The sequence below is a fragment of the Passer montanus genome, unplaced genomic scaffold (genome assembly GCF_014805655.1).
Source record: "Passer montanus isolate IOZ18808 unplaced genomic scaffold, ASM1480565v1 scaffold60, whole genome shotgun sequence".
NCBI classification, from domain to species: Eukaryota; Metazoa; Chordata; class Aves; order Passeriformes; family Passeridae; genus Passer; species Passer montanus.
In genome coordinates this window covers 3,882,769-3,903,803 of record NW_024371038.1, presented here as the reverse complement: position 1 = coordinate 3,903,803, position 21,035 = coordinate 3,882,769, and the positions used below count along the sequence as shown (strand labels likewise).

The window sequence follows — 21,035 nt, the reverse complement described above, 5'->3', positions numbered from 1 at the left end:
CTTGCAGTAAATTATGCAGAAAATATGATTCTACAGCTCTGCAAGACAATGCACTTTCAGTCTACTGTCCTAGTTCATGTTTCCCTAGAGCAGTGAACCCCAAGTTAGCCTGTTCCTGTTAGGAGCTGTTTGCTCTTTCCCAGCCCCCAGTTCCTGAATGGCCTGGTTAGCACTGAGATCTGGGTTTTTCTGTGGTTGGTGGGGTTTGTGGGTCCTCTCAGTTGAGGTTTTGGGGTTTTGTGGATCAGGGGTGAGGGAAGTTAGTGTACTGTGAGAAGGAATATTTTTTTTCTTTGTGAATGATAATCCTTCTATTAATTGAGTCAAGCGGATAGCAGCTTCCTAATTATTCTGGCCTTCATTATGAAGTCTTTTAGCAGTACATTCCTGTCTCCTGATGCTGAAATGGAATTTATTGTATTTTGCTTATGGGAGCATCTTCTGTAATGCTGAGGGTGCTTTGGTAAATATAAAATGCTGAAAATTCTTAAAGCAGAAATAATAATCTCTGTGCATGTTAATGGTTAATCTTACATGTTATTCTATCATGGATTTGACCCAGTTAATGTCTGTATTCTACTTCTTCTGTTATTATTCATTAACTCTCAAGTGATGTCCCGTCTGGAGTCCTCAAAAACCACTACATGCACTGATATTTCAGTTGAAAACTATAAAATTACTTTGCTCTAATTTCCTTGGCACCAATAGTAACACCGGTGACAGTAGCTACTTAATTGAACTTTTCAATACCTTTGTTAGAGGATCAGTGGCTACTATCAGGTCTTATTTACAGATGAGAAACATAAGCTGCAAAGGTCTGAATCTGAAACATGGGATAGAAGTCCTGGCATACACAAAACGTGTCTTATTTTATCTCTAGTGATCTTGTGAAATTTCTATTTAAAGTAATTACCTGTTTTCTCCAAAATATTAATCCCAGTGGCTCTCAAATGCTGAGAGTTATCACAAAATGGTTTAGATTAGAAGGACCTCAGAATATACAGTTTCAATCCCCTGCCTTGTGCAGGGGCACCTTTCATTAGACCAGATTTCCCAGGGCCCCGTCCACCCTGGCCTTTGGATAATATACCGAAGTCAAAATGTCCATGTCAGTGAAAGCAAATGTGGGTACATGGTGATGTGCATTTACTTTTCAAAGAAAGAGGAAAAAAAGGGGACTGGTTTATAGTTTTCATCCTTTTGAAGATGGACTAATAGCAAAAGCTCTCAGGGACATGAAAACGTTTATATTTAACTCCATGCAACATTCACTGTTGATCTTTCACAGTCTGTAAGCTCATGAGCCACAAGGGGGAGTGAGTATATAATATGTGGAGGCAAATGATGATGGTGATTTTTTTTTTTCATTAAGCAGTTTATGTCCTCTTACTGATAAAGCCTAGAGGGGTAAAGCTCCTCATTGCTCAGAGCTGTGTTTGCAGATAGTAACTAGAATAAGACTGGTCCCTTGTGTGTGTCTGTCTTGCCTCCTTTTGGATACACACTGAGATACAATTTAGCCTGCAGAGAGGGCAGCAGGAGGAGCATTGGGGCATTTCAGTTGGGATGTCATCTATGCTGTGTGCTGTCAAAGGAACAGGTTGGCCTGACACTTTTGTATGTTGAATATTTGTAGAAAATAAGCATCTGCACAAGTAATGGAGAATAATGTTATGTTGCTTCTCTAGAATACCTAGAGGTCATTTGTCTCCATATCCTCAAATCCTTTTGTTAGTAAAACATTGAAGGACTTTTGAAAAGCCAAGCTCTGACAGAGCCCAAGTTACTTGTACGTTTTCTTTTTGAGTGCTGCACATCCAAAATATACATCCTCTGTATAAAAGAGAAGTGTTTTAGGCTATTCAGGAGTTTTAGATAATTAGCTGATAGTTTAAAGGTGTCTGCTTACCCTGGAGAAGTAACACTTTTTTTTTCATCTTTCCTTTATATTTAGAATTGGTTTAAATCTCACACAAGCAAGCACTTTACTCTGACAGGACTGGGAAGACTTTCAAATACAGAAGTCTGAAGTTAACAATTGTCTTAATGCCTTGTTTTTATATGCAAGACAACTCGGGTATGCTGGCCAGCAAAGCTAGTTAGACTAATGACAGCTAAGTCAGCAGGAAAGAGAAGAAGGTATTACCCATAAACTGTGAACTACTTCTGAAAGAAAAGGAAATTCATGCCTTTTCATATTTTTTTTCCCCAGCGCAGGGAACAAATTGAAGGAAAAATAGGTGGGACATTACAAAATTATTTCTTGTTTGTACGTGGGTTGGCAGACAGTAGGTGGAGCTCAAGAATACTTATGCTGGTTTTTGGTAAGCTCAATTAAACCTGCTGGTGGATTCATCATAGGGAGGTGTCTAGTAGGAAAGCCAGATCTACTGCCAGATGACTCTGAAAAAATTTGATCTTTTATAACTAAAACATATAAATCTCAAAGGCATTTGGATGTCTTAAAGTGCAAATTAAGGCCTAGTAGGAAGCTCATAAGCAGGTTGGGCATTTATTTCTTGTACCTGCAGACCTGGGTTTTTATGAGACGCAGATTTTCAAACAGATTTATTCAAGCAGCAGTGTAAAATAAATAGATGCAAATTCTGTTTTCTCACTATTCCCGTACAACTGCAGCGTATTTCTGAGACTGCCTCATGGAACCAGAAAGGAGGAAGAAATTAAGCTGACCTCTCCCACACCACACCTTGCAATGCAAACAAGGGTAATTACAGCTGCAGCTCTATCTGTTGATTTATGATCAGAAGCTGCACCAACAGCAGCATGCAGGAAGTGAGGTTATCTCAGAGAACATGAAAGAGTCAGTTCTGTTAAGAATTGAGACAGGAATGGTAGGACATGAGCTGGGAGATGGGACTTTATGTGTCTGTAGACGTTTGAGTTAGGAGCAGATAAAAGTAAGCCTTCTGACAGTGTTGTCATCCCCTTCCTTGCACTTATTCTACACTTTAATAAGTGTTCAGTTGCAAAGTTGAGCACTACCTGTATATGGAGGCACCTGCCCCCAGAGCTTTGTTAGAGACAATGTGCTGTATCTGCTAAGGACTTACTGCTAAGACTAACTGGGAATGGGCATTGTGAAGATGTTTGCATGGACAAATTATTTATCAGTTTTCCCCCATTTCCTGACTTTTTCTTACATTAAAAAGAACAACTGATTATAGCAAAAACTCTTATGCATTAAATGAAAAATGTTTCAACTGAGGATTTAAGTTACTTTCTTTTCTTTGGGATTTTTCTTTCAAATTTTATTCCTATTGTATTTTACTACAACCCCAGAGCTGCCATTTTGTAGCCATAGGCACTCAGACCACATGTCATGCCCTGTGTAATGGGGACATGTCTGTGGGACGTCACTCGTTCAGCAGCAGTGCTCAGGGCTGGCTCTGGGCTGGATCTAATCAGATTTGTGCTCTTGACCCTTGTACAGTGCTTCTTTCATTTACAGCTGGCTTCCTGCCTGCATTGTTTACTTCCATTTAGCGCAGTGAAATGTAAAGCATTACATGTGTTTCACTGAGTATTGCTAGGCTGATTTGAATGCTTAAATGAATAGAGCAGTGCAAAGCAAAGTGGCTAGCCAACAATTGCCTCATCTAATTTAGTCTGAAATTATTTCTCTTTCTCTAATATGAAATCACAAATCACCATACTTCTGTGTGTGAATTTTAAGCACTCCCATGATCATCACTGATATTTGGTTCAAAACAGCCTCTTGTGGCTCTGGAGACTCTTTTGGTAACTTCAGACTGCTTGTGAGATTTGAAGCATTTATATTTTCAAGGAGTGTGGTTGCTTTACTTGAGCCACCTAAAATCTTGAAGCCACTGTTTTTTTCTTGTGTGACCAGTACGACTAAAGCAGCCTAAGATTCCCCGTGAGCAGGTTCACACTATCCTGTGTGAGCAACTCAAGCTCCTGCATATGCAATGTGTTGTGAGCAAGTTGGACACAGTGTAGGTGTGTCAAGGGAACACTGGGTAATTTAAACTAGACCGTGAAAATATCCTAAATAACTTTAGAGGCTTTGTAATAACAGATGGAGTTAGCAGAGACTCCTTAATTTCTGTTCCTAATGGGCTATTAGGAGCTCAACACAGAATATATGTTCAAGTGTCCTTGAACTTGTGTAGCCATGGATTTTATGAACTTAAAAATCCTTTCTTATTAAGCTTGGTTATCAAAGTTATGAAAAATAATCTAGCCAGCCATCCACAGAAACAGATTAAGGGATTATCAAATAATTTAAGATTCTAGGACGAATCTTTGAAAACTAAGAAATAGAGCTGATTGTTGACCTTTCAGTGCTGGAGAGCATTTAAAATACATCAATAGATGATTTAGCAAAAGGATTGTATTTGATGTTTCTAAGGTACAATAAACAGGTTTGTTTCTCATATGCAGAGTCCAAGAACCCAAAGTACCAGCAAAAAATCTAAGGCCATGGGAGTGAATATATGACTTAAGCCATCCTTTGGTTCTCTGAGTCAATATGTAAAAATGTAAATCCTTACCTATGTAAGAAGCATAATTGGAGCAGGCTGAAGGCTGTCCTTAGTCATGAGAGCCATCAGTGCAGGACATACCATACTATCACACTGAGGCTTCTCAGGTACTCTTTGGGATTGCTTCCAGTAATATTAATTTTCATACTGCTGTATCACAGTATCTTGCAAAGGTTGTCATCCATTCATTGAGCTATCTAGGCAGAGGTCATACTTACTTTAATAAAAAGAAAAACCCATTCATTCAATTTTTAAAACATTTAAAATCTACTATTTAAATAAAGTATCCTTTTTCCTGTCAGTTACACTGTTGATAAAAAGCATCGACAACTGCTGGAATGCGTGTGTGGAATGTACGGTATTCATTTTTAAGGTTCATTATTTCTGGCATTCTCTCAACATACATAATTTTTGATGCTTTGTTTCATAGCAGACAGGAAATAAGGAACTGGCAGTTACCACTTCTATAAGACCTGACACTCCAGTCCTCCTTCTTTTGAAAAACTGGGGTGTTTTATTCTTAATGGTGGATGAGAACCTTTGTTCAAATTTCAGTGTAGGTTTACACATTGATAGGTTAAAGTATTCCTGTCCTTTTTTATCCCAACCCCATAGAGAACTCCCTTTTGGAACTTGTAATTCCTTTCAGAGCAGAAGTGATCCAACTTATTTGCACTGCTAAGTCAGCTGTTTCTGCTGCCAAAATAGCTAAGTCATCCTAATAGCCCTTCTTGTCACCTACTGTTTGTGTTGCTTGTCTTAATTATTTCTGTTTTCATGGTCTTGCAAGTGAAACCTTAGTGTGTGATATTAATACTGTCTTGCCAGCATTGGCAAAAACACCTTGACTGATGCAGTCTTCAATTTCATTTCCCTTTTTATCATCCCTCTCTCCTGCCCTTCCAGTTTTAAAATTGGATTAGGGTATTATTATGAGAACTTTTGATTAATATTCTTTAAAAATACAGTCCTTTTTGAGATGTCTTGCCACAGTACCAGAAAATTTCAGTCCAGAAACAGGCATCACAGTTCAGGCTTTTTTGTTTGAAGTTTTGCAGGGTATCTTTTAATCTTTTCTTCTCTGTCTACCTGCTAAAGCAATCCCATGGAGTTCCTCAAAGTGGAAAAATAACTCAAAGTAAATTAAAATATGCTGCAGCACAGTGCAAAAAGAAAAGGAGGATGCTTTCACATTCCTGTGATATTATCTACTCATTCATTGTTTGAGTTTGTCATAAAGTACTCTTCAGCAGGACTTCATCTTCAAAGTCAGTATTTTCAGCTTCTTTTCTGGCCAATCTTTTTTCTTGCCAGCTTTATTACTTTGCAGTCTATTTAATGTTCTGTTCTTTTATTCCTGCATTGTTTTCCTTTCTCAGAAGAGTCTCTGGCATAACATCTCCTACACGTGGCCAAGTAGTCTGGCTACCTTTATGAGCATTCTGGGCTTGGTGCTTCGCCTGGTGATAGGTACTTGCAAACCTTCCATGATCAGATAGGTAAAAGAACTTTACACATCACACTTCCATTTCCTTGTTTCTGACAAAACACCGAGGTTTCCTCTTCTTTTCAGATAGGCACTCCATCCAATTTTCCTTGAAAGGCAGTGCGCGTTTTATGTCTCTTCTCAGGGCTGCTGCTTGGTTTGTGCACCAGTTCCTATTGCTAGATGCAGGCTGAGGGCACTTCCCATTGTTCAGTCAGTGTGGGAAGGAAGTATTCTGTTATTAGGTGAGAGATACCTTGCAAGTAATACCTGAGGCCATCAATAAGTATTTAATGTGTGTCCTCCTAATTACATCATATACTTGTTGCTGATGAAAAAGACAAGTAACTATTCATTTTAACCACCCCTTGGGATTAATTTATTCCTAATCCAAGACCTGAAATATCTCTGAGTTCCGTAATTTTTGGTACCACCCAAGTAGTACTTGGTTGATCTCTTCAAAGTTTCTTAATCTTAAGTGTTACAGGCTGTCTTGTACTTCTCAGTCCAGTCCATTTGGTTTCCTTTCATCAGATCTGTTAACTAGGCTGCTATGGAGGTGAGGTCTTGTCTCTTACAATTTCCCAAGTTATTTGCCTCTTTTTTGCCCTGGTTCTTGAGAAGGCCTTGAAGTATGTCAGGCAGATTCTTTGCTGATGAGCAGTTTGCTGACTGGTCAGTAAGCTATGGACTGTGTTGTCCAAGAGGATGGAATCACAGGCATAAATAAAACTGCTACTTTTTATTTTGTTGTGGTGCTTACTTTTACTTTGGCAAATCAGACGTGTTTGTGAATTCAGTTCTTTCTTTCTCAGGCAGTTTGCACATTGCCATGGGACTATCACCAAGATAAAGCTGTCCACTGAGAGTTTGAAATACTGAAGGTACCTTGGTTACCTGACAATGCTAACAGGGTTGGATTCTTGCTATTTTTTTCAAGGACTGTCTGCCAGAAGCTTCCTAATTAAAAATAAACATACTTACCGTTTTCCTTGGTTACCAAAGCTCAGTTCTTACAGTTGTCAAATAGTAATCAACTGCTTTTCCTCTTTTTTTTTTTTTAATGTGTGTATAATTGATGATGCAGGCAGAGATGTTGCATGATTGAGCTGGAGCAACTGATTAAGCCTTTATCAGTGCTGGGAGACAGGTATTGTAACTCATCCAGAAGAGAAGCTTGGCTTGTGCTGACGCCTTAAACGCATCTCTGAGGCAGGGGCTACCAAGATAGAGGAGCTAGGATTTCACTGGTGAGTGGAACAGATCACATGAGGATTCTGGCACTCTCTGTATGGCATGCTGGAAGCCAGCGTGCCAGCGGTCCCTGAATTGATGGTATCAGCTTCAGCTGTGGAAAGTGTCCCAGACTGATACGTGAGTAGGGGGGTGTAGCAGCACTGGGAGGCAGTGGTGACACTGAAGAGCTTGCTGAACCTCAGAGCACTGCTAGTAGTGACTGTTTGTCTTCAGTCTTGAGGAACCACAGGCAGCAGAACTGAAAATGCCGAAGGATTATAATATTTTTCAAATGCTGATTGCAGCATTTTGCTGCTTTTATCATCGTAAGTCTATTATCAGAGTCAAGGTAGGTGCTCTGTTTCAGCTAGTTAGTAGCCTTTCAGTTTTTGTTTACAAGTGTTTGTTTTTATACCATGATTGGACACAGAGTGTTTCTCTTTTAAAGAACAGCTTTACAATTCACTGTTGTCTTAGAGAGAGGCTTGAACAACTTGCAGTTTTATGAGCCTGAAGCATGCTGTCTTTATGTTTAGGGACTTAGTAAAAATGTCCTCATAAGGGACTTGCTGAGGAGTATTTTAGCAAATTTTCAAGTAATCAGACCATTTGGTTCCTTAACTTTTTTCTCCTACGTAAGGAAAACACAGGCAATTGTGCTCAGGATTGCAGATGTTTCTTAAATGCTTCAGACAATTTTAGATTGGTCCTTATATTTTAGATACTTTTTAATTGCAAGATACACAAAGTCATATACTCCTAGGAAGGTTTGGGTTGGAAGGAGTCTTTGAAGGTTCATCTAGTCCAATCCTCCTGCCATGGACAGGGACATTATTTACTTTATGCAAAAATGTTGCATATGCACTGTAAGTACAGGAAAAGCCTTTTTAATAATTTTGAGTCACAGTAACAGAAGTGTCTAAGTGACTTGGGAATTGGAGTCATGTGGGGTGTCTAACTACTTTAGATGATCTGTGAGTTACACTTTTAAATCATTTTATTTAAGATTAATATATTAATTGTTCTTTAACACCATGGAGCACTTGCAGTGAGGAAGGATGTGAAGGTTGCTGTCTTCTGGCCATGGCTTTCAAACTTCGATGGAAGCACTTAAAAGTTGGGAACAGCTGTCCCTTTCTCTCACCTTCAGTGATGTAGCCTTATAACTGTCCATTTCTGAAAGTGGAGTGTGGGTCTTTTGGGCACTCTGAAAAAGTGGTTCCGGTCAGATTGGCTTCTTCTGACTGACTTCTTCTTCATCTGGGACAGATGTCAGCAATTATCATCACAATAGAGTGCTGAAGATGCTCTATTGTGCTGTAATTGATTTTCATTCTTGTTAGGCTTAATTCTCCAGTTCTAGAACTTTTAAAATTACATTGGAATTTATTGTTGGCTGTCAGAGCAGTTAGAAAACTTGTTCTTGACCATGCATATGCCCTTTATTTAACTTGGCATGAATTTCTAATACCTAAAAGAACGGTGGTGTTGTCATGGCAACTTTCCATTTAGTCTAATCCATATAGTCTCTAGAGAAACTGAAAAACATTAATAGTGTTTGCTGAATGGAGGGTGAAAAATAAAACCTTTTATGTAGAAACAAATTACAGTTGGGATCTTTCAAAAATAATGTTCTATTTAAAGAGATTTGCAGCATTTAAAATAGATTTGAATGCATGTGTTCCAGTATTCAGATTTAGCAATAGTTATATTTGATGAACTGCTATTTGAAGAAGTTTGGATGGTAGGGAACTGGGGTGCATTTGCTGAAGAGAAAGTGGCTGTAGGTGTGGAAACAGCTGGTGGTCAAATCACGTAAGGTCTGAACCCTGGGGCCCAATGGTATGGATTCTGTGAAATGCTAAAGGGCATAGAATGCTATGAACAATAAGATGGTATGAAATGAAGTCATCAGCTTTTAATTTTTAAATTTTTTTTTTTTTTAAATTTTTAAAATCAGGCAAAATCAGTTTGTGTAATTAGATCAAGTTAATTCTTGGTTTTGATAGCAATTACAAGTGTCATGAAATACCAAATTGATTCATAAATAATCACACTGAAGTTCTCAGCTACCCCTGAGAGATTCAGACTTTTCTGCATTGAGATAAATTCATTATGTTATCCAATTTAATTGAAAGCAGTATGTGGCCAAGCTCAGAGATGCCTTGTTGTGTCCCATCAAAGCAAAGGAAGTAGTACAACACTTGAGCACTCATATTTTGTGGCACTAAAATTTAGTGTGTGAAACTGAGGTCTCAGCAGCAGATATTTGGTTTCTTTTCCCATGCATTAATAGAAAATACAATGATCAGTGCAGAACATCTGAACTTGGATCAACTCATTCTTAGTCATGATGTGTCAGTACCTTTAATGATCCCTTTTGGTTTTTTATAGCAATTTACTGTCAAGGTCAGCTTTTACATTGAAGGAAATAGAGAAACTTCAAGGCAAGGGGGTTCCTGTTTGTGTTTAAAAAAAGAAGAGAGTTATAGAAAATACTAAATTGTGACTTGTGCCACTTCCAAGCCAAAATATTTTTCTTTAAATTTGCATTTTTTGGAAGAGGAGAAGTAAATTAAGACTAGATCAATGGTGACTTAAAAATGTGAAGGTCTAAATTAGTGAAATTAACTTTGCCACAAGACAGGGGTTTTTTTCATACTAGTCAGTACTGCTGTCATGATCAGAGGGGGAAGGGCCTTGAAGTTCAAGTATTTTCATTCTTAATTCTCTGCTATGATTCACCCTCAGCTGAAGCTGCACAAAAGGGGAAAGCCACTCCAGTAATCAGGAGTGCCAAGTTTTCTAACTTCCAGCACGTTGATGTAGCACATCAGTGAGTAATGTGCTAATGCTGTGAGTGTGACGTGCGTAAGAAGCCTTTTATAAGCAGCTCCTCACTGCTAGTGCCATCTCTTATCTTGGGTGAATTGCAAACACTTTTTATAGATAGTAGATCTTAATTAATATTTCTTCAGTGTGCAGTGATCTAAATCTGTTCACTGGCATCCTCAGGCTTCATAGATCCAGTTTCAGCATGTGTGTGGAGGCAGTTGGGTTTGATAACACGTGAGTTACATGTAATCACCACTCAGCATTATTGGTCTGCCTTTCAGTGTTTGATTTGTTATTGTTGGAGAGGGGCAGATGTGAAAAGACTGACTGCTCAAATTATGTGAAATTTTGTATAGCTCCCTGAACTTTGATTTCCCATTGTCTTGTTGCCAAGTTTGAGTTTTGATGAGTATTATATTATAAAATTCTTTTCAATTTCCCATGTTAATTTTATAGTTACACTGCAGTAGAAGTTTGATTATCTTGTATCATAAATATGTAGATAGCACAGGGTCCACTGGTGCTCTGTTAGTGACTTGATGGGAATGGGAATATTCTTCAGTAGGTATTTATGCATTTAATTTCTTGGTAGTACCTATTATTTAGGTATGTCTCAGATTAAAACAAGCAAAAAAAACATTACATAACTGCTAACATAATTTACATTTGGAAATGTAAATCTCCAGGGTCACTGAGTGGGGGATTATGATTTGACCAACTCTCAACTCAGGCTTTCTCAGGGTCTGTATTCCAGAAATGAAGCTCTCCTAGCTCTCAATGTGGTTACATAGAAATGTGAGGATTTGTTGTAAGTGTGGTGGTGTACTGGAAAATGGTTGTTGAACCCACTAGAATTACGTTTTCCCATTACCTTCACTTAACATTAAACTGATCTTTGCACTAAAGAGCTTTTTTTAGTTCCCTCATTCTAAATAAGTATCTTGGTTATTAGTTGTCATGGTTTGAGCCCAGCTGGCAGCTGTGCACCACGCAGCCACTCACCCACCCCACCCTGGCAGAATGGAGAGGGGAGTCAAAACTGGGCTGACAAACAAACAGTTTATTAATTGAAATGAGCTAAAATATAATAATACTAGTAAATAATGAGAGAGGAAAAAAACCCAGTGATGCATAATACAGTTGTTCACCACCCCCTGACTGATGTCAGACCCTGTTCCTGAACTCCTATCAGCCCTGCTTCAAGGTAATTCTCCATTTTATATACTGGGCATGATGTTCTGTGGTGTGGAATATCCCTTTGGCTAATTCAGGTCACCTGTCATGTCTGTGCTCCCTCCCAGCTTTTTGTGCACCTCCTCACTGGCACAGCATGAGACACAAAGTCCTTAACTTAGAATAAACAAGACTTAGCAACAATCAAAACATCAGGGTGTTATCAACATTGTTCTCATACTGAATCCAAAACACTGCACTGTACCGAGAAGAAATTAACTCTATAACAGCCAAAACCAGAAAAACTGGCTGCCTTCCTGTGAACACAGACAACTTCTGTTGTTCATAGCAGCAGAGTGAGAATATGCACAGGATTGAGTTTATTTGACTTTAAAGAGCCATTGCAGTCTTGGGGAAAGTTTTCATTATAATTTGTTATGTTTTCATTAGTAACCTCAAAAGTTGTCACCAAAGAAGTTGTTCACAAAAAGTTGTTACCTAAAGAAGCATGTGGAAACCTGGTGGCTTCAAAATTGTCGTTCTCCTGTATTAATTCATCTCTGGGTAAATCACCCATTCTGTACCTCCTCTTACTTAACACAGCACTTGCTGTAGTCCTGTGTGAACTTTGTGCCTCTGGAAGGTTAGAGAAAGCCTCTGTGAAGAACGTTCCAGCAGCTGTGGTTCAGTTTCCAGGTCAGTCAGAAATGGATTCCTGTGTTGAGGAATTCCCTTTTTCCAGTTAGTTCTTTCTCAAACAAAAGCTATTCAGAAATCACTGTCTGTTTTTGTTTTGTAAGGCCGTGGCCAATGATGCTGCTTTTCTGTACAGGAGAAAATAAGACTGACAAGAATGTTTTTGAACAATATTGGAGCATTTGGTTCTACATGTAAATGCTCAGTGCAAGTGTGTTGTGTTTGGTGGCCAATTAGTAGAGTTATAAGTGAAATTGTATACATTGTACTCATAAATTCATATAATTGTGTTTTTGTAAGTGCTTGTATTCATAGTGACAGATAGGCAGTCTGGTTAGGATCACAAGGGCACAGGATTAAAGACTGAAAAGATCTCTGTAGCCAGTGAATTACATATTGATCCAGAATTGGGACTTTGACAATAAAATGTTAATTTTCTGTATGAACAAGCTGACTGCTTTCTAGTCGCTTGGAATTGGAGAAACTTCATTATTTTTTTCACTTTTCCAGATGTTCTTGGTGTCCAGTATCTGTGTGACCTCTCCCTTCTTTCTTGTTTCATATGTGTGTTTCCTGTTCTTGCCCCAGCATCCCCTTTATATTTTCTGTCAATTGGTCTGTTAAATTATCCACTTGGCTAAAAGTAAATCTCACAAAATTTAAGTTTTTAATTAATCACAGTTTCTCCCATCTTCTCATTTGTTTGGAGGTTCTGTAGGACCTAGTGATGTTACCCAGTCAGAAAGTCACAGTTCAGGATTCATGGTGTATTTAAGTAAACCTAGCAGGCCTCCCATGTTGGAGAAAAGATGGATTTGTGAGAAATCTTAAATGTGTTTGGTTTAGATGGATTCAGTACATTTATGAAAACTTTAAACAAAGTACTAAAATTTTGGGAAAGGTATTATGGACTTCACTTTCTTCCTCAGATCACGCCAGTTTTCACAAAGCTGTTCTCATTTATCTCTAATAACCATCTCTTTCTTTTTTCCTGAAACCTTCAAGGCAACAGGAAATCAGGTGGTTCCAAGGCTGCCTGTTGGGCTCATTTAACTGTCACCTGGCAGAGCTGGGTAAAGCACCAGGAACTAATTGAGACTGGATGGGAATGTGGCCCCCTTTATACTTGTACCCATAACAGATCTTGGCTGTGCTTTGCGTGAATAATGCTTTGCCAGAGGGATACAGAGCGAGATGATGTGAATTTTGGCTTCATCTGAGCTGAATGAGGGGCTCTAGCTTGACAGATTTTGGACCACTTCCAAACAGTATCTAAAATTAAAAGCCTTTCCTTCATAATTCAAACTGTTTTAGGAAAATAAAAAAAATAAAATTAAAAAAAAATCTACAGCCAAACAAAAAACCCAAAACACATAAATAATAAATAAATAAACCAAACATCCTCACCTTAGAGAGGAATTAATTAATATCAATACAGAAATAACTGTGGGACTTCTCTTTGTTTACTGCCAACCTCATACAGTAGATTGTTCAGCACAATCTAATGTGAAATATTCTGTGAGGATGGTTGACACAAGAGCTTGGTATAGCGAAATATATTTGCCTTTGAAGAGTGGCAAACACTCACATGAAAGTGACCCCTTGCATGCATAAGCAGCAGATCATTGTGAGAAATTCCCATTAAAATACATTGACAAATTTCAGAGGCACAGTATATTGTGATAGGTAAGTAAAGACCTCTTCAAATTTGCCCTGAGATCATAGTTTGATGTTTTATTTCCTTAAACTTTGATATTTTCCAGGTTTGGTATGCCAGATTAACACTTGTCTGGGGGAAAAAAAAAAGTAACATAATATGTAACATTAAGGATAGCTTGTTGCATCTGTTGTAAGCACAGTTTGCTATTAGATTAATGGCCCTGAAGTACAAATCCTTTGTGAAATATAATAAACTGCCAAGGAGTTTCTTAGTTTTACAACTATTGACTGAAACTTTTTCCCTCCTTCTAAAGTGTTGGCTGTCTAGGTTTTGCACAGTGTATGTAAGTAGGCTTGAGGGTTTTTGCCAGAGGGTGATAATATTGTATTACTAGGTAGTTAAGTATTTTTATTTTAAGGACCTGTTCACAAAACAGGTCTGTTCACAAAAGCTCAGCATGGGCAGAAATATCTTAAAATAGCACCAGGACTGGAAACAATGCAACTAAAATGTGAACAAACAGTTCTGGAAAGCACACACTTACAGGGAGTTCTTTGCAGGCCAGGAAAAGCATCTGTATTTGAAAACAGTGACTGCTGACTTGATTTGCTTTTTTATTCCAGGGATATCTGACAGGGTTGTTACTATTAAAGATCTCAAAGTATTTAAACTGGAAGCTTCCCTGTGTTGCTTTGACCATGTTTTGTTGCAAAATACATTGCAGTCTTTCATTTTTCCCTAGATTATTTTTAAATTTCTTTACCATCCACTGCGCTATGTAGTTGTAGATATAAATTCAGCTTTCTTTCTGTCATTGAGTAGGAGCCAACAAAGTGTCTTAGGCAAAGAAATAAAACAAGGAGATAGTACTAAGTGAAGTTTGTCACCATGAAGTGTGTGCAAATTTACAGCCTACCATTGCTGCCCATTAACTTTTGGGTGCTATTAGGAAATGAGGCTGAAGCATCTGCATCATGCTCTGTGGAATAAGTCATGTTTTCTTTTGAAAGAAAGCCCACTGGCATAGCTAATAATTGTTGTAAGTCTACCCTCTTCATTATTTACAGGCTCGCACGCTTGCACTGGCTGTGCCTGGAGTGATTTTTGAGTCTTGCATGATGTGAAGTTCAGTGTCTGCAGAGATTCTTGGAGAGCAGAGGCCTCGGGTGTAGTGTGTAGCATAGAAAGGTGCTGGCTGGTGAGATTACAGTTCATCAGTCACCATTCTCCTTTAGCAGGTTCTGTAAGAAAGCAGTCTCAGTGAACAAAAAACTGTCCAGGAAGACATGCTATTACTGAACTTGCTTACCTAGGCAGTTTTCCCCTTGTGTATCCTGGGATTTGTGCTAGCCACTGGAGTTCTTCCACTAAGTTCTGAGTTGCACAAAGATTATTTAAATGTGTCTGCTTCATCTCAGGAGACATCTGACCTCTCTGGCAATCAGAATTTATTCCATGTGGTAGATGATAGTGGAGAGGAATTTTAACAAACCAATAATTATGAATGTTAACCAAACCAATTAAGTTGGTTTGGATTCCTTAAATGTTTTTCTTTTTGTGTTGTTAGATGTAGTTCAGGTTCAATATATGTCTCATTAACTTCATTGGAGTAGTGAATAATCCATTCAACCACCAGAAGAAACTTTAGGTTTTTGTGCTGTATTTGTAATCAATGCGTGTCTCCAAGTGGATCATCCTGGTGTTTTTAAGATAATTCATGTCAGTACCATGGATGAAACTAGTCCATTTCATCCTATATAGGTTTTCAGTTCTTTATCTTATAATTCTTTTTGTTGGCTTACTGCTTTTGTATCCCATAGTCTGTTCTATTTTCAGTAGCTCTGCCTACCACTGAGATACAGGGAGATGCTTTTGGAAAGATGGTAACAATTTCTGTAGTAGCTTTGGTTCTTTAAGATCTCTATTCAGTCAAAAACATCTTTTGAAACCTTAAATACGATTCACATTAAAGTAGTAGTTCCTCTCAGAAGATTGGTAAAACACATAGCTTTGACTTTAAGATCTTAATTACACCATTGCAGCTGGATGTTTTTGTTTACCCTGGAGGGGGTATTTTAAAAGTTCCCCAGCCACTTCCTTGTGCAGTCAGCGGGAAAGGTGCTTTTGAAAAGCCTCAGCTCAGTTTATGTATTCTTCACTCTACCTACAGCTTGTGTAGATGCTACAATACTTGCTATCATTCTCTAAGATGTGGTAGTGAAAGGGCTGTTAATTTTAGAATCATTGCCAGTCAGCTTTAAATGGGTGCCCAGCCATTTGAGTTGGGAAATACAAGTGATAGGTGTGTGCCAGGTGTTCTTCACCTGTGCTGGCCTGATAGGTCACAAGGGTTTGGAGTGGAGGGCGAGTTTTTGGCCTTCCCTGACTATGTTTTGACACTTCAATATGCTTTTGGACTTCAGTCCTCACCAAGCCTGTTCTTGTGGCTCCTTATACATCCAGTAACTTCACTTCTTCCTATTGTACATGGGTTTATGAATGAGCCCTTTCAGTGAAGGTCTTCTTTCTCTAGTGGCATGGTTTCTTTTTGCATAACTGTGAAAATATGAGTCTTGTCATAAAGCTTGGAAGGAGTTGATGCAAAACCTTAATGTACAAAAGCACAAAGAATTTGCTCCTTGATGAAAGTGCTTGTACATTTTGAACCAAATTTGTATGGACAAATAACACCCTGTTCTGGTTCACAGAAGGGAAGCTAAGGTGAAAAGTGGTTCTTTACCAGCTTGTTTTTATCTTCTGCCTTTCTATGTTAATTCTGGTTCACAGAATAGGGTGTTATTTGGGAAGCTAAGGTGAAAAGTGGTTCTTTACCAGCTTGTTTTTATCTTCTGCCTTTCTATGTTAGGTACTAGTGTTTGCCTAAGAGATGCCTTAGTTTTCTCTGAGAAAAGCAGAGAGAAGAGGACAATCTATCTCAGAATTTCTCTGGGCTCCCGGCATGTTTGAATTATCTTGGCAGCAGGATCCCTCCTCTGGCATTATTCCACCAAAAATCTGCTGCCTGGTAATCTGTTGTAATTCAGTCTGCCTGAAATTGCAGGGAGGGTCGTTGAAAGAAGTGTTAAATGTGTGCCACCTGCTCCCACAGTTAGGTGCTGTGAGTATTCACTGTGAAGAAGAAATTTGTGGAAAGAAGGGGAATTGGTGGGCAAGCCTTCCCAGCTCTTTTTTAAATAATGCATGTGTTTCTCATTTGCATCAGTGTGTCAGTTAAAGGAACCCATGGGCTTTGGCTCATATCCAGACCTAAGAAAAAAATCCATAATGCACAAGACCAAAATCTGCATTTTACTGGAGGTCCACCCCCTCTCTCCTTATCCCTCTTCTTTTTCTTTTCTTTTTTTTAATGGTCTTTCTCTGAAGAGAGGGTATACTCTGGTTCTTTGATCAGTGTCAAACATGTTCTCAGGCTTTTGAAACTTTTCAGCACAACAAAGATGGGCTGGAGTCCCAGCCCTTGGAGAATGAAAGGAAGTTCAAAGTACTTCCCTACTCTGAGTGCTTATGAAAGAGAATGTGGCTACTCCAGAGAGGATCCTGCACCTCACTGTTAGCAACACTGCATCCATAAAGACTAGCCAGCCAGAGTGGGCCAGCATGAAAGCTGTGCTCCAAAAAGAGATGAAGACAGAAATTTTCCAGAAAACTGTCTTGTAGTTGTATAGTGGTGATGGAGATGTCTTCAAGCAAAACTTGTGCCTTTAGTGCTAAGGGGCAACAGGAGCTTTGGTCCTTTAGGAAGGGAACATCTTGGATGTGCAGATTTAATGACTACTAGGAGTAAGCCCTTTAAGATTGAAATTTTACTTTGGCAAATTGGTTCTTTGGCAACAGAAATATTGAACAACTAAATGTATCCAGCTTAGCCTGTCTCGATGCATTTGGAATCTTCTTAACTAGATGGGTTCAAAGGAGGCTGCTGGGAAAGAATCTGAATTTAAAATGGAAGTTTAAACAGGAGGAAGAATAGTGGAGCAGGGCATTTGGGTCCAGCTCCATTTTTTTGGATATAGTTAGAATTCTTACTGGAAAGAGGAAGTAAGAGAAGTGACTTTGTAGGTGTGTCGTTATTAGTTTGGTGTACAGGCAGAACACTTTGCTCCGTTCTGTGCGGTGTAGAACAATCACATGTTATCTCACAGAATGCTGGGCTTTGCAAACACAATCTGGAGGGCAAAGCCAAGCCAGCCTGCTGAAAGCAGCACCTGCATTCCAGTGCAGGTCATATGATGGAAGTTATAACCCAGGTAAAATGTTAATCACTAAACTTGGCACAATGGAAGCTTTTAATCTTTTATTGCAGTTTTCTAGGGAGAGGCAGGCTATGGACAGCAGCCCGGAAAAGCTGAAGAAGGAGTTAGAGGAAGAGCTGCAGCTGAGTAGCGAAGACTTGCGTAGCCATGCCTGGTACCACGGACGTATTCCCCGGCAGGTACGTGGTCTTTGCTCTGCCAAGTGTGCTTTGAGCTTTTACAGACAAGGAGAATCTCACTGATGTGCTGTGCATATCTCTGAACTAATTTAGTAGGAACATAAAGCCTATTTGTATGAAAGCTGTGGTATTTATCACAGCTTGGCACAAAATGAGGCAGAGGAAGGATTCAGGGCAGACCCTGGTGGGAAATAAATGCATTTCAGGAGTTTTGTGCACTGAATAAATCTGGAAATGGAATTTAAGCTTTGTATAAGAATACTATGATCGCATATTGTTTAGAGAACACTGACATTAATTTGGTTCAGTATTCTTAATGAAAATTAAAATGTTTATTTTCTTTCTTGTGCTTGGAACTTGGGGGAGGGGAAGAAATAACTGCAGCAAAAGCAATTCAATCACATTTTGATCCTTAGAAATGCAGTTCCAGACATGGTGAGGCTGAGGTTGGGTCGGAGATTCCAGAGCCGCTGGAGCTCCCCCTGCGGGCCTCCCTCAGCCCCGGGCACGGCCGGCTCAGTGCCGCACTTGGCCCTTGGCATCCCTTTTATCGATCTCATGAGAGGACTAACTCAAAACAGAAAAACAAGGTGTCTCTGACTCTTCCTAGTCAGTTGTATGTACATGCAGTGTTCACAAAGATTAAAAAAAAAAATGAAAGCTTCTGTCATGTAAAGTAACAATGAAGGGGCAGAATCCAGGATCTTGTATCAATGGCTTCTAAACTTCAGTGTGACTATATTCAGATGCTTTAAACTTAAAATCCCAGGTCACTGCTTTCCCTTCATGCCTTATTTTCTATTAGCAAACTAGAAGAAATACATATGCAAAAGTGGGTCAGCTTCTGGCTGCTGGCTCCTTCCAAGAAGCCCTTTCAGATCTCTCCTGGGTCACTGCTTTCCCTTCATGCCTTATTTTCTATTAGCAAACTAGAAGAAATACATATGCAAAAGTGGGTCAGCTTCTGGCTGCTGGCTCCTTCCAAGAAGCCCTTTCAGATCTCTGTTGTGGGATGAGCTTTTAATTTAGAATTGGAGACATAATTCTTCTACCACACTTCGTGCTTTGCTTTGTATTTGTGACTTTGTGTATTCTTGCAGTGTAGCCAAATTAATTCCTGTGTTTAAGAATATTTTGTTGTAATGTATTGTTTTCTGATTCTGAAAGTAATTTTTTTGTAATTCTTTTTCCTCAAAGGTGGCAGAAGGCCTTGTTCAGAGAGATGGAGATTTTCTGATTAGGGATTCTCTCTCCAGTCCTGGGAACTTTGTTCTTACCTGTCAGTGGAAAAACACCCCTCAGCATTTTAAAATCAACAAAACAGTTCTAAGACTCAATGAAGCCTACTGTCGTGTTCAGTACCAGTTTGAACTGGAAAGTTTTGACACTATCCCTGGCTTAGTCAGATACTACGTTGGGAACCGCACACCAATATCGAAGCAGAGTGGAGCAATTATTTTTCAGCCCATCAACAGGACTGTGCCTCTCAGGTATCTAGAAGAAAAATATGGTGTAACTCCAGTCCAACAAAAAGAGCCAAGCACCCCTGGAGGAAAAACAGAAAGTGCAAAAAGGCTGAGTCTTGGTATATCCAGCATGCAATCCCCGGAGCAGAGCATACCCAGAGGAAATCTTCTGAGGTACCTTAATTTTGCTGTCCTTATGGAAGGAAATGGAGTAAGTGTGTCAGCTCCTGGTGGAGGTGATGTGAGTTTTCACTCCGATTTGACATGGAATACTAGGCATGACGGTTTGCTGATTTTTAGCAAAGGATCAGCAAATCAACAAAGTGAAAACAAATGGACACTCTGCAGTGACTTGGCAAATCCTGACCATGTAAGACAAAGGATTAAAATAACATCTTGCCGCTGCTCCAGAGAAGTCTGTTTTTCCATAGTTGATTCCTGAAATAAAAACTCAAATGTGTGACAATGGATCTTAATTTCAGTGTCCAAATAAAATGTTCCATTAGAAAGGAAATACCTTCATAAATGCTGCAGGGTGACACATAGCCACTACAACAGCAGTTTATGAATAAATGAAGTAACTTTTATTGTCATAAGCTGCCTGAGTGGAAAGCTAATGATCCTTGCACTGGTTATTATATATTCTGGCAATTAAATACGTATTTTAAGTGCTGCATATATTGATATGTTTTTGTTTTCATTTTTGTTTACCCTAGAAACAAAGAAAAAAGTGGTAGCCAGCCAGCTAGTTTGGATCATGTTCTGGAGAAAAGATTCCCTTTAAAGGCTCACCAGTCAGAGAGCTATCTGCTAATAGGTATGTTTTGTAATTAGAAGTTTCATACGTAGAATCAATGTGTATCCAGGTGGTCAGTTACTCTTCAGACCAAAGTGAGACTGCTGAATGTTCTGAGTACTGTAAATACATTATATTTAATGGCCACTGTAAGCTGTGTTAACACATTCCTTCTCTTCAAGTCACCAGAACAGGATTTTTATTTACTATGCACCAGGTAGTTGAGAACCTTAACACACAACTCAACAGGCATCCACACCAAAAAAAGACAGCTGTGGTTGGCATTAATACCTTTTTTTTATGGTATTACCTTTCCTCACTTGTGCTTGACAAGAACTGACTTGTTTCACTCATGTCTTTCTGACAAAATATTTTTAAGTAGAAGTGGTGTTTCATGGAAATTCTGGTAACCACATCTTCTCAGGGTAAACTATGCAGATGAGGTAATGTTCCTCACTAGGAGAAAAACACTGCCATGACTTTTGTACTCAGTTCTGTTCTTTTGTCTCCCTCAATCTCTCTACCCTCCATACCTTTTGCTTTTTGTTCCTTTTGCTGCTGTCTGGTTCTATGGCCACTGTCATCCTAAGCAAGGGATCCATGGTGTGACAACACTTGGGGCATTTAATTTCTCAGATTCTTCAAAAGTTTAATAGTTTTTTCCATAATAACACACTTGTGTGTAGAAGCTTGCAATAGTGCATCTCT

At 39.0% G+C, this 21,035-nt stretch overlaps 1 protein-coding gene across 9 annotated transcripts in view; it reads left to right on the top strand.

The window, feature by feature from the left end:
- BCAR3 (BCAR3 adaptor protein, NSP family member) overlaps window positions 1-21,035 on the top strand; it is an 83,468-nt gene that overhangs the window by 53,950 nt on the left and 8,483 nt on the right. For 5 of the 9 annotated variants that reach the window (XM_039727019.1, XM_039727018.1, XM_039727021.1 and 2 more), the window contains 3 exons: window positions 17,937-18,065; window positions 19,263-19,705; window positions 20,248-20,348. In XM_039727019.1, coding sequence (XP_039582953.1) covers window positions 17,937-18,065; window positions 19,263-19,705; window positions 20,248-20,348 — 673 coding nt within the window. Of the gene's footprint in view, window positions 1-7,392; window positions 7,598-17,199; window positions 17,414-17,715; window positions 17,855-17,936; window positions 18,066-19,262; window positions 19,706-20,247; window positions 20,349-21,035 lie in introns of those variants that run through there. The other 4 variants (XM_039727025.1, XM_039727026.1, XM_039727024.1 and 1 more) reach the window with 4 other exon arrangements.